The sequence below is a fragment of the Hyalella azteca genome, unplaced genomic scaffold (genome assembly GCF_000764305.2).
Source record: "Hyalella azteca isolate HAZT.00-mixed unplaced genomic scaffold, Hazt_2.0.2 contig17699, whole genome shotgun sequence".
In the NCBI taxonomy this organism is placed as follows: Eukaryota; Metazoa; Arthropoda; class Malacostraca; order Amphipoda; family Hyalellidae; genus Hyalella; species Hyalella azteca.
This window is the reverse complement of record NW_025947474.1, coordinates 198,773-211,752: the sequence shown is the minus strand read 5'-3', so window position 1 is coordinate 211,752 and position 12,980 is coordinate 198,773. Positions and strand designations below refer to the sequence as shown.

Sequence of the window (12,980 nt, the reverse complement as noted above, 5' to 3'; positions counted from 1 at the left end):
CGACTCCATTCTTTTTTATCGATAACGAGATTCGTTGCTTGCAGTTGTCGTTATAGTAAAAAATTAGATCAGTACTCACTGCAGTTAGTGACAGAGAGCGCATTTTCTCGTGAATCGACGAAAACGTGAAGTCACCGACGGACGGACATGACGAGCACAACAGCGCCTTTTTGGCACATTTTTACATTTATTGAAAAAGTGCACTATTGTGCTCGCCATGTCCGTCCGTCCGTCTGTCTGATAGTCCGTCCGTGACTTCACGTTTTCCTCGACAAGAAAATGCGCTCTCTGTCACTCACTGCAGTGAGTACTGAGTTAAATTTTTTTTTATTCATAAATGAGAAAATGCGCTAAAAAGACATAACAGAAAATGCGAGCTGGGCTTACGACATGCAAAAAATTCACGTACATCACGCCCTACGACCTGGTGTATGACTGCGCGCAAGAAGCACTTGAGTTTTTCTGCGTTAACTATGTAGTATACGTAAATTGATAGAACCGTCGAACTGGTGATAAAACCATCGAACTTGGGGTAAGACCAGCAAAAAGGCAGTATAACCTTCGAACTGGAGGTAAAACCATCGAACTTGGTGCATGGTAAAACTATCGAACTGACGGTTAAAATCCTCGAATTGGTGTAAAACCAGCGAACGGGACGTGAAACCGTGGAACTGGCGGTAAAACGATTGATCAGCAATGCCAAATAAATCAAGTTTCATTGAGTAAATTCCAATGCAACAAATTGATTATGAAAGTATATATATGTCAAGGAGTTCTTCAGGTATTGACTCACAAATACTATGTGGAGATCAATTATAAAGAAAAAACGAACAAGAAGATTATTAATAAAAAGCATGCTCTGGTCTTCAATCAAACTTGCATAAAAGAACAGCTCCTGCCGAACTACACCAAATTATAAAGTGGGTACCAACCTGGCTGATGGGGGGCGGGGTGACGGCAGCGGGCGACATGGTCACGCGGCTCGCTGCACAGAAATGATGAAAAATATTTGATATCATCATTACAAATATAACAATGGTAATAGATATAATGATAACGATGATATCACGTAACGACCGTTATCACTAATTAGGATGAAACTCAATAGCTGGCTACTGAAGACATCGTATGAGGCAGTGCAGGTGAATAGCTACCAATCAACATGTGAATGGCTATCAATCAAAACTATACGTACTCCAATTTGACATAAAGATACTTAAACATGAAATCAATAAAAATTATGATGAACGGAGTGAATTTTGGAGTTCATGCAATAATAAATAATGAACACTAATAACAGTATGATTGAAATAAATAATAACGAAAAAAGATCATGATAGCAACTATGATATAAGCAATAATAGCAATTTTAATGCCTATTCCAATCATAATCGTAATCATAACTAAGAAGCTTGTAAGGTTGAGAACAGAGAAAATAGCAACGATAAAAATGATTCAACTACGGTTACCCTGAAACGAAGACAATTTTGGCCGATTATTGTGTTATAAAACACAGAAAAAATACACGAAAATTACAATGCCGTATCGTTCGCAGTACAGAGCTTTGCAAGCTTCTCACCGAGCTAACTTCAAGGGCACAGTTTACTGAACACTGCATTGGCGACAGTTTACCAAAATCACAATAAATAATGTGATTTTCTCAAAAGTAATAATAGTTTATATAACATCACAATAACATCAAAAGTAATAGTTTATGTAACATCACAAACATGACAGTTTACGGAACACAACAACGACATAGATTACTGCATATTACAATAAATTGCGATGGTTTACTGAAGAACATACCACGTATTGGGCTTTTGCTTCACAGTAAATCCAGTAACTTAAACTCAAACCTGACTGGTTCAATAACCCACGCCAAAGCCAAGAAAATATCACAAGCGTTACGGTTCGTTTATGTTTTCTTACGATTCATTTAGGTTCTTTTACTTTGGTTTACAGACGCCCGGTGAGAGTTCGTAAAAGCAACGCTAACTCGCGCAACACATTCGCTGTCAGCCATCCAGAAGATATCTGTAATATCAGAACTGAGAACTTACGGTATAAGACCGCAAGACTTCACCAGGATAAACTATATTGCGAAGTTGCTGACGCGAGTGAGAGGTCAGTAAGTCAAGACTACGACACTAAACCGCTGGAAAGTCAGCGAGGAATACACACATTTTGAATATAAAGCGAGTCATGCACGGATATAGCGTGAAAATATGTGAGTACTGGAGTGCAAGAATAAGAGCGTTGAGCACCGGCCGTGACTTCGCTGTTTTATAACGACTGAACTGGAGTTCGTGAACGCGTACACAAAAGACTGAATTTATTATCATCTAGCACAAATGGAAGAATTTAGCGGGAAAGATGGTGGAATTTAGCAAGGAAAGATGGTGGAATCCATTCATTACAGCGCTCCGTTTTTAGCTCATTTTCTTATTTACGGAAAAATGCCCTATTATGCTCGTCATGTCCGTCCGTCCGTCCGTCTGTCTGTTCGTTCGTCTGTCCGTGACTTCACGTTTTCGTCGACGAGAAAATGCGCTCTCTGTCACTCACTGCAGTGACTACTGAGTTATATTTTTTAAACTGAACGTCAATCTAAGACACTTCTGGCCCACACTAGAAAGTTGGTGTTGCTGGTTGAACAGATAGAATGTCCAGTTATATCATTTACTCATGTTCGTAGGTTACAAAAAAAAAATGTGAGCAAAACGACATTTTCTGCCAAAGACTTTTATGCCAGGCATATTCGAAAGGATAGCCCGAGAATAAAATTGTGTGTTTGCATCTCATGTTCGAGGGAGAGCGCTGTTCAGAAACTTCAGACGAAGTCGACGTGAATGTGTGGAAGCCGTACGTCTTTGTCTTTCTTGATGTGTTGTCTTGAATGGAGTAATGGGTTACGAACCCACGACTATAAGTATTAAGGTACTGGGGCCGGATTATCAAAACTTCGTAACTTTTTGTACTTACGACAAAAAAGTTCTGTGGTACGTGAATACAGCCTAATTTTGGCATTATCAAAACTTTCGTACGCAAGTCTTAGCTAAAAGCCTAAATTTTTTTCCCGCGCAAATTTTTCCCGCGTAAATGTTTATATAATACCACCGCTAGTATTACGTTGTCATAGCAACGCCACTCGTAAGTCGATTTTGCGTACTTACGAAGTTTTGATAATACGGCCCCTGATCCTAACTTACTGATGTCAGCAGTCATACTGATTCCAGTAAATAAACTTATATATTTATCGAAAAAAATTACCATTCGAGATAGTCCAGCGAATGCGGAGCGGTGTGCCAGACTTTGCTCATTTGCCGAGCCATTATATTATTATATTATATTATATTATTATAATAAATAGTGATTAAAAATATTCAACAAATTTTAAGCGAAAATATCCAAAGAAATTTTAGGTGAAAAAGTTCATAGGATGAGGGGAGCTGAAGAAGGGGTGCGCGGAAAAGCCGATATTGGCAGGCAGGGCAGCGCAAGATTATTCCAAGCCTGAAATACGATAGAAGTGCGTTCACGTCGAAACAGGGACTATACTTTCAAAACTCGCTAAGTGAACGTAAGCACTTACGCTCTACTTTCTTGTCTATGATTGGTGGATTTTGGTTGAAAGGCCGTCAATGATTGGCTGATGAATTTACGATCTCTTAACTTTTTTGAAAGTATGGCAGAAGCAGAGAGCGATGCAGACGATAGTTGAGGGCGAGATTTGACAGAAAAACTTCAGCTGTGGGGTTTGTCATATGAGGTTCGACAGACAAAGTATAGCAAGTGATATTAATAGGCAAAAATTTGCAGGAGAGATTTACAAGACAAAATTTAGCAAAAATGTTTGGCAGATAAGGCCAAATACCGAAAAATATCAGGCCGTGGAGGACCGTGATAATATTGACGCCAAAGCTGCAACCCAATATCAGCTGCCTTAGCGGCTTAAATGAGAACCCCAGAACAAAAACGAAGAAGCTACTCTAGTTGCAGTATCAAGACGGCAGCAAAATCTACGTCAGTAACGTAAATTTAGCGGCAGCACCAACAGTATCGACGGCAACAGCAGCAACAGTAGCAGGCAGCACTTCAGACGAGTCTATCTGCTTTACGTCGACTGAATAATTGAACAATAAACGTGTCGACCAGGACAGCAGCAGCAGCAGTGCAGCACGATAGCAGCAGCTGCGGCAATGCAGTGCAACAGAAGCAGTGCAGCACGACAGTAGCATATACGGTCACTGTAGTTTGACAACTGCAGGCATCACAACATTACATCTGTTGCTGCAGTACGTGTCAGTACGACAGCAGCAGCATCAATTTTACATTATATGAAATTACGATTACAACTCGAATGAAAATGTTCATACTTTCCTTCTATCCATTTGTTCACGAGATGTGAATGGTTCTTGCAGCGGAGAATAATGTCAACTTTTGCACTGCTATCCAAACATGACAATCGATCCTTACACTTCAAAACGTCACTCGCATCAAATTAGAAGAAGATTTTTAGAAGACATGTTGCTGCAAGGATACATGTTAGAAGAAGATTATTAGAAGACATGTTGCTGCACCGGAATTCAATGATATTTTCCGATGTCATTCAAAAATCCCCACTCAAAATCAACATCATTCAGGTCCGCCCCAGCGTCCGATAACGTGGATCAGAAGCTGGAGCGGCTCTAAATTTTGTTTGGGCAACTCAATTAATGCTGGAAGGCAATTTCCGTAGAATTTGAAAGCGAGCGGCGGTCACAGCAATCGAGAGACTCGTTCTGTACCTGCTTCACTGGACCACAAATGAACTAACTTCAGTGCCGCAAATATGTTTCGATAACAGGAAATCACTTTGGCCCAGTGTCTGAGCGGCAACTAGCGAACATCGAGCGACCACAAAAATGGAACAATTGACATCGAGAAGTTTTGCTGCGGAACACAATGTCGGAGTTGGCCGGCAGCAAGCAGCCGTATATAGGAAAGTTTGCTTCGTTTTTAGAAGAAAGATGATGTCTTATTAATCGAGATCCTATAAAATACTGAGGTTAAACATAGGATCTATAAATTATCATTTCTAAGATAAATTTTAGGTTATCGCTAGGTTTGAGCGACGCAGTTGCCCGATTGAGTGTATTCTAAATTTTCATAAAATCTCTTATAAATAATTTAAAAGAAATCATACATATTCTGATGCATAACTCCAGACCAGTTGTCGGCTATAATATTCCAAGTAAATTGAATGATGATGGCGAATTTTATGTTTTGATGGGAGTGGAGAAAGCACAAGCATTTGCTCGAAGCCAATTAATTGGCACGACAGAACATGACATAATAAATTTGAACAAACTTATAAAACACAAATAGGACATAATCATGGATGAGGAGAAAGAATGTCTATTTGACAAAGCATCATTGAAAATCATCGCATTTCCTTAACACGTAAAGTAAAGGAGACTAAGAAAATAAAAATTCTTGTTCGACAAATGTCAACAGAGTTAGAAAAAGCAAAAGTTTTGTCTTGGTGAATGGAATTGAAGAAGAAAATGCATACAATCTCTAGTTGACGAAAACATTAAATACGCTCACAAGACATCTCACGAAAACAGGCTCTTTATTAATTGAACGAGGATGACCAACAGTTTTTCGTTTCTATTCCAGCAAGCCACGCTATTGCACAGCCTTCATCCCCTGCCGCAGCGTAGCACGAAGCAGGCAGGTCGTCCTTGCAGCCAAGGTCCCGGGGGCAGGGGTATCATAAGCACCGCACATCTGCCCTCAGTTGCTTGCCCACGATGCTGTTGCTTGCTTCTTGCTCATTGTAGAGGTGCAGAGGCGGACGATCAATGATTGGGCTTAGAAAAAACATCCAGTCTCATCTTGAAGGTCTCAAAACTATTCACCTCATACGCTCAGCTTCATCGGCAAGGCGTTAAACACCTACGGACAACAATTGAAAGAGATTTCTTGCAGATATTCAAATCTAACCACAACCCTGTTACGTAATGGGGGTAACCTGCACAGTTTCCTTATCGTTTCACTGTGATGTTACTATCCCGAAGATGTTTCTTCCTCAAAGTTAAGGTCCACCTCGATTATCGCGGTATGAAATATTCCGCCTGATCCACCCATCTTTTGTCCGCGTTTTGCGACTATTGCCGCGATGTCGTCATCAATCGGAGCTTCGTTTCTCATCAATACTCCGAGTTCCCGAACCAATCGCTTCTCATCGATTTCTGTGCCGTACGATGCCAAGTGAAGTAGCAGCATCCCAATCTAAATACCAGCTCTGTACGGTACTCAGTACCACACGGTGAAAAAACATGATTATTCACACAAACACAGAGCAGAACATGCACTAACAAACCCCATAGACGATCGACGTAAACACAAACCGCACGCAATAATGAGGTTTATCGCGTACACATCTCGGTAGTGTGCGCGATAGTTATGCGCCGGAATTTACTTATCGTGGTGCGCGGGACCGAGACTTGCTATTAGTCCCGCTATCAGCGCCGTTGGCAGGACGGCAGTCGTTGGTGTAGCAGCGCCGGCAACACGCAGATTGAGGGGGATAGTGGCACTGTTCTTTAGTATCATTAGTATGTGTTTCGGACGTAGCTGTCCCAGGCCACGAAGGACCGCCGTCTCTGACTATCGCGCATCCGTCCTCATTTGGGCCAGCTGATGCACGATGCTGTTGATTGCTTCTCGCAGCTGGTAGTGGTGAATAGGCGGATGATCAGGGATTGTGCCCAAGAACACGTCCAGTCGTCTCTTGAATGTCTCCAGGGTGAACTCACCCTCTCTTAGATCCTTTTAGTAGGACCTTAGATCCAGTTACTCCTGCTGGCAATCACCTGCGGATGCCAACCCGACGACGCCCACCCGCCGATGCGACCCACAAATAATCAGTTCCTACATTTGTCAGGAGCTTCAACTTGAATCAAATTATTAGGCCCTGCATCAGTCTCACTCGACGCCACGACAGAGATCTAATTATCAGGACCAGCATCGGACGACTCATCAGTCGCGCCGCCATCACCAGGCGGTCGATGAGCCGCGCTCTCTTTAATTATCTTTGGATGATCAATTGCATCGCCGCAGACCGTCATTAACTCAGCGGCAGATTGTGTGGGCGACAAACTGGCGCTGATAAATCATTGGTGCTGATAAATACGGGGCACTGATAAACAAGAGGCGCTGGGACTCAAGAGACGCTGGGAATCAAGAGGCGCTGAGAATCAAGAGGCGCTGAGAATCAAGAGGCGCTGAGAATCAAGAGGCGCTGAGAATCAAGAGGCGCTGAGAATCAAGAGACACTGAGAATTAAGAGGCGCTGAGAATCAAGAGGCGTTGATAATCAAGAGGCGCTGAGAATTAAGAGGCGCTGAGAATTAAGAGGCGCTGAGAATTAAGAGGCGCTGAGAATTAAGAGGCGCTGAGAATTAAGAGGCGCTGGGAATTAAGAGGCGCTGAGAATTAAGAGGCGCTGAGAATTAAGAGGCGCTGAGAATTAAGAGGCACTATCAACAAGAGACGCTGAACTGATACACACATTACATGCACTGACCTGCCAGGAAGGCGGTAGTGGCGGCCAGCACGATGGACTGACCTGCCAGGAAGGCGGTAGTGGCGGCCAACACGATGGACTGACCTGCCAGAAAGGCTGTAGTGGCGGCCAGCACGATGGACAGGAGGATGAAGGCCAGGGCACACGTCTGCCAGGAACAGCGCTGCCAGGCGTCGCCATTACGCAGCGGAAGACGAAGAGGGGAGAACCCGCGGCCCCCCCGCACCCCCCCACCGGGGGTCTGCGCACCCCCATCACAAATGTTAGCTCTTAATATTCAGAAACTTGATTCAACATTTAATCATTACCTCTTTAATAAAATAATTAATTAAATGTTTACAATAGTTATTAATTAATAAGAAGTCCCTTTATATAGTTGAAACAATCGTATCTTTAAGTTTCTGAATCAACACAATTTTAATCCCGTAATATTTATGACCACACTTTACAAATATTTTATTACTCTTATAGTTACATATATGCATATATTAAGCACATGATCAACTGTACTTGATACATATATTAAATATATGACCAAATGTATTATGACAATTAAGAATCAACTTCGAAATTAAAATAAAGTAAAGCTATCAAAGTAAAGCCACACCCTTAGTTCATAAAATATACTTTATTCAAACTTGAATTATGGCTCAACTTGATGTACATTGCGTAGCGGCAGAATACATCGTTCATAGTTTGATAAAGTAATTTTTGTTCAAATCATATTTGTTGTTTCTGGACAAATATAAATATAAAACAGATGTGTCACAATAGATGAATAGATGCATAGAAGAGGTAATGGTCACTATACCTTTTCTCGCACCTGGGTGAAGTACTGGTGGGGGTAGTCGGTGGGGGGCAGGGTCAGGGGTCCTGTGTCGGGGGGGTGGCAGTCCCCGCCTCTGTACCTGCAGGACATAACAATCCATAATAAATAAACAATCCATAGTAAGTTAATAAAAATAAACATTGATCACTGATTACTGCAGCAGTTCGGAGACGCTGGCGCCGTTGCGGCGTACACTATAAAGTAACGCGAAGTTTTGGTGCAAAACTTCCATTAAACTGCAGGTAATAACAGACGCAGTGACCGCAGCGTGTACGATACTCTGCAGCAACAAGTGAGGGCAGGAAGGAGAACAGGAGAGAAATAAGGAGAAGAGGGGCGAAGTGTTAAGGGGGGAAAGGGTGAGGAAGATAATGAAATAAGAAAAGGAAGAGGAGAGTAGGAAGAGGGAGGGAGAGGAAGTGAAAGGGTAGATCAATTAAAACGAGTCGCTATGGCACGGTTGAGCGGGACGAATGTATTGCCAAGCAATCATGGCTCAGCCGTATCACATAATGACTTAATATAGCGGTATCAGCCTTCACTAACATTTCGTCGATAGAAGACATTAGTTCGTGTTTTTACCGTGACGATGCAGCATCGAACGAAAGGTGCGACCAAAGGCTCAATTCATTGAGGCGAGCGCACATTACTGCCATCCAATCAGGTTCGAGATACTGGCATCAGCGTTAATCAAGTCTATTACTTTTCATTAACTAATCAAATAAAAAATAATTAACGCGCGCAGTAATAATTCCTCTAAAATGTTAGCCTCGGGGTTGATCACATAAAAATAATGTGGAAATGAAATATTTGATTCTCATGATAGATAAATCGTTAGCACGTGCCACCATCAAAATTATTTTAACGACTTAAAGCACATTACTCAATATATTTTATTTGAGAGATATTAAGGCTATTGCTATAGCTATTTGAACACTCGAATGGCCGTTACTACCAACGCCACATCGGCAGTAATTGAGCACAACTCATAGCAGTGATAAAATATTCAATGGTAGTCGGTCATTAATTTCTACGACACAATCGGAACTAGAGTATCAAGAAGTTCCGTCACCGAAGAGGTCCGAGTACAATTAATAGCAATGAAAGTTTGCCAACAACTTTTGATTGTTTGCTCCGCAGAGCTCGTTGATGTATATTTTCATTAGTTTTGCGCACTACTGTCATCAATTGCACGCACAATTGTAATCAGTTGCACGCCTTGTTGTCAGCAGTGGCGTGCTTTGAGGTACAGAGGACGACCGAACAAACCTCGATTTTAACTATAATATCTATCAACAATCGTTCTCTGCTGCAGCGCTCATGAGTTGGAAACTAACATACCATGCCAATGGAAAGCATTTCTATTTCCTTAAGCAAGCTAGGCTCGGTGAGGATGGCCGTTCATCTCAAGGAAGATACATTAAATTTGCGACGACGTTTGGCTTCACGTGGACACTGTGGACAATCGCATTCTACGCGCACCGGAAGAGAACAGATATGTATGTTGTTTAAATAGAATGCAATAAAGAAAAAATTAAAAGGAAAATTGCAAGTAAATGACCATAAAAAACAATAGAGATTAGTTTCTTTAATGTAAATATTTATAACAATCAACCTTCAGTCCGCCACGGCCGTAACCAACTATCAGCAGTAACTCGCTTGTACCAACCCTCCTTTTGCCCGACCGGCAGAGGTGATTTATGACCCGCTGTCAGGGAGACGAAACTAAGGCCTCGCGAGCTAAAAAAATTTAACTGATGCGCAACGCATCGATATGCTTCGCACAATAGCAAATCGTATCGATGTAGATAAGCAATAGCCCAATCTTCAATAATTCTGATCTCGCATCATATTATCCAATTTTGCTAACGTCAAATATGTGTGAATATTATACAAACTTGCGACAAATCATCAATTTCGCAACACATTATTAGATCAAGCATATGATGGAGCTTCTTATATATAGATACATAAACTACCATTTCGTCTTATCCAACCTTGCACCAAGTTAACTGCTTCCAATCGTGCAGTTTTTCTTCATTCCTGCAAAAGTCTTTGGAATTCTTAGTATTTGTTTCGTACGTAGCAGTCCCAGGCCACGAAGGACCGCCGCCTCTGACTTTCGCGCATCCGCCCACATTTGGGCCAGCTGATGCACGATGCTGTTGCTTGCTTCTCGCCGCTGGTAGTGTGGCAGGGGAAAACGATCAGGAATTGTGCCCAGGAACACGTCTAGTCGTGTATTGCCCATTGAAGACTGCTTCATATCTTCTACCTTATCATTATCTTAACTTTAGATCGGAGACGTTTTTTGAAGTAGCGCTGTGCCATGAGGGTACTCATCGATTTCCAAAGTCATATCTACAAATACATGAACGGAATAAAAACGCAGTGAATCACATTCTCGTTTTAACTAAGGTTCGTAGGCGAGGATTACTCTCAGTTGAAAGAAAGTTATCACACCTTGCAACAACCTACCAATATAACAACCCCCAATTAAGGCCCTAAAGTCTAGAGCCTAGACCATCAAGCGCCATAGTCCACAAGAGCTAGCGTTGCTGGGGCAACCCCTTGGGCCACGCGATGTTGTCGAAATCAACACGTGCGCAGGCAATCAAGGGGAGCGACCGCCGTAACGCGAGCCGCTGCACCAAACGGGCGGGGGCGACTGGGGGCTTTTACCGCGATTGTCCAGAGAGGCTCTCGCGACCTGACCAGTGGGGAGGTGAGGTGGGGAGTACACTGATCGAAATAACCGTCAAAAACGGTGTGACCGGCATTCTAGTGGCCAGTCTCCCCATGAAAATAAACTTTTCACGAAATTTTCATCTGGTACGGGTTTCTTGTGTTAAATAAAAAAAAAACGACGACACGGTGTTTTTTCATGTGCCGGCCCGCCACTGAGACCGAACAGTATAACGAATACAGGGACAACAGAACGATTATACCAAATGCAGCCAGAATGAAAAAGGTAAGAAGAAAAAGAACCCAAACAAAAATGTCTGGTGAGAGTGAACATTGAGAATACAATTAGGTGTATACTCTGAGGTTGATGCAGCTTGGTTCACTTGGTAATGATGAACCAGAACTTGCTAGACACTTATGCGACTACACTAGCTAGTCGCTCAAGTGTTCAAAAGTCCCGTTGTCGTAATATAGCTTTGATGTGCTAGTTTCTATTTGAAATTCGCCTGTCGCTCTGGCGCCGCAGCCCACATAAAGAAAGCTGGTGAAACCTATTTTTAAACGCCGCAAATACACGCAAAAAAAGCCATTGTGATCTCACAGAACAATTGTGCAGCCAGGAATAATGGATCAAGAGTTGGCAGCTCTGCACGAACAAGAAACATGGTTCATAGACTACAGAGTTGTGGTCATAAATGACAGAGTTGCGGACTCATCAAACGTGACAGCCATGACACAGCAAGTCAATGAAATCGATGCAAAAGCCATCACTCTCAGCGGAGATAAGAAACCGAATGATTTTGTTATTGGCTTCCCGGGCTCAAAGAATGCCAGTAGATGAAGTGGAATCTCCGGGACCGTTGCTGACGGGAGGGAAGTTACACGAAGTGATGGGAGGAGAGATGCGCGGAGTGATGTGAGGGGAGATATGCATATAAGCTACCGATAAGACCGCTACGAAAACCACGCGTTTCTAGTTACCCTAAAAATGGCAATGATTAAGGAGCTTCGTTTTATCGAAGACAAAATCGGAAATTGGAAGGCAAGGAAAATGAGAACGATGAACAAAAAAAATATGGACGAAACTGTTTAAAACAGGAAATAAAAAAGGAATAAAAGTGTTCCCCACCAAGCACTCTGCGCGTCTCCAGCTAGGATATTAAGCAGTACGAACAAAACGCTGAAAATTCAACAAATTTATCACTCGGCATTATAAAAAATAACCTATCAATTCTACCACAACTTGCATCAAAGCAATATTTCTCCCCGTTGACCTGGAGAGCCAACACATGAAGCGTGCAGAGCACCTCGAGTTCAGTAAAATTCTATGTACATTCGACAAAAAATCGTAAACGATAAAACTAACTCGTTATTTGACCGGTGATTCGCGAAGATATCAGGTTGGTTAGTGTGACAGTAGCTGGTATCAATGAAAAATTCATGAGTTGAGGATTGGTTGATGCATGCTGACATACTGAACAGAATTGTCGCTTGCTTGATGAAAACATTCAGAATTTTCTAAGTAGACCAGATTAATTTCAGCCAAGTTCAACACTGAACATCATTTAGATAGATGACAACACTCATGACTTCTCAGTACATGCAAGCGATGCTTCAAGTTTAACATAAACATCGACCAAGTTGAATGTAAACATGCCGAAGTTTGCAGCAGCCAAGGAGGAGGATATCATGCAAGTTGCGTCGTTGATCTGACGTTGCCAGGTGTTGTTGACATTAGCGGGCCTCAAGGCCTCTGGTAAGGAGGCCGGTGGGGCCATATTACACAGGGATATCCATCACGGGCGCAACTAAGCCAAACTGTCGCCCGACCACTCGGCAAACTTTGACGAACGATGCAATATCTCGAGACTCGTGGCGCGACATGTTCTT

General features: G+C 42.4%; 1 protein-coding gene across 1 annotated transcript in view; it reads right to left on the bottom strand.

Moving 5' to 3' along the window:
* Positions 1–12,980, bottom strand: part of LOC108671605 (teneurin-m) — a 70,040-nt gene that overhangs the window by 49,653 nt on the left and 7,407 nt on the right. Inside the window, exons 3-4 of the mRNA XM_047885370.1 lie at positions 8,400–8,484; positions 7,577–7,817 (exon numbers count right to left, since the gene is read on the bottom strand). Of these exons, the coding sequence (XP_047741326.1) occupies positions 7,577–7,817; positions 8,400–8,484 (326 nt within the window). The remainder of the gene's footprint in view (positions 1–7,576; positions 7,818–8,399; positions 8,485–12,980) is intronic.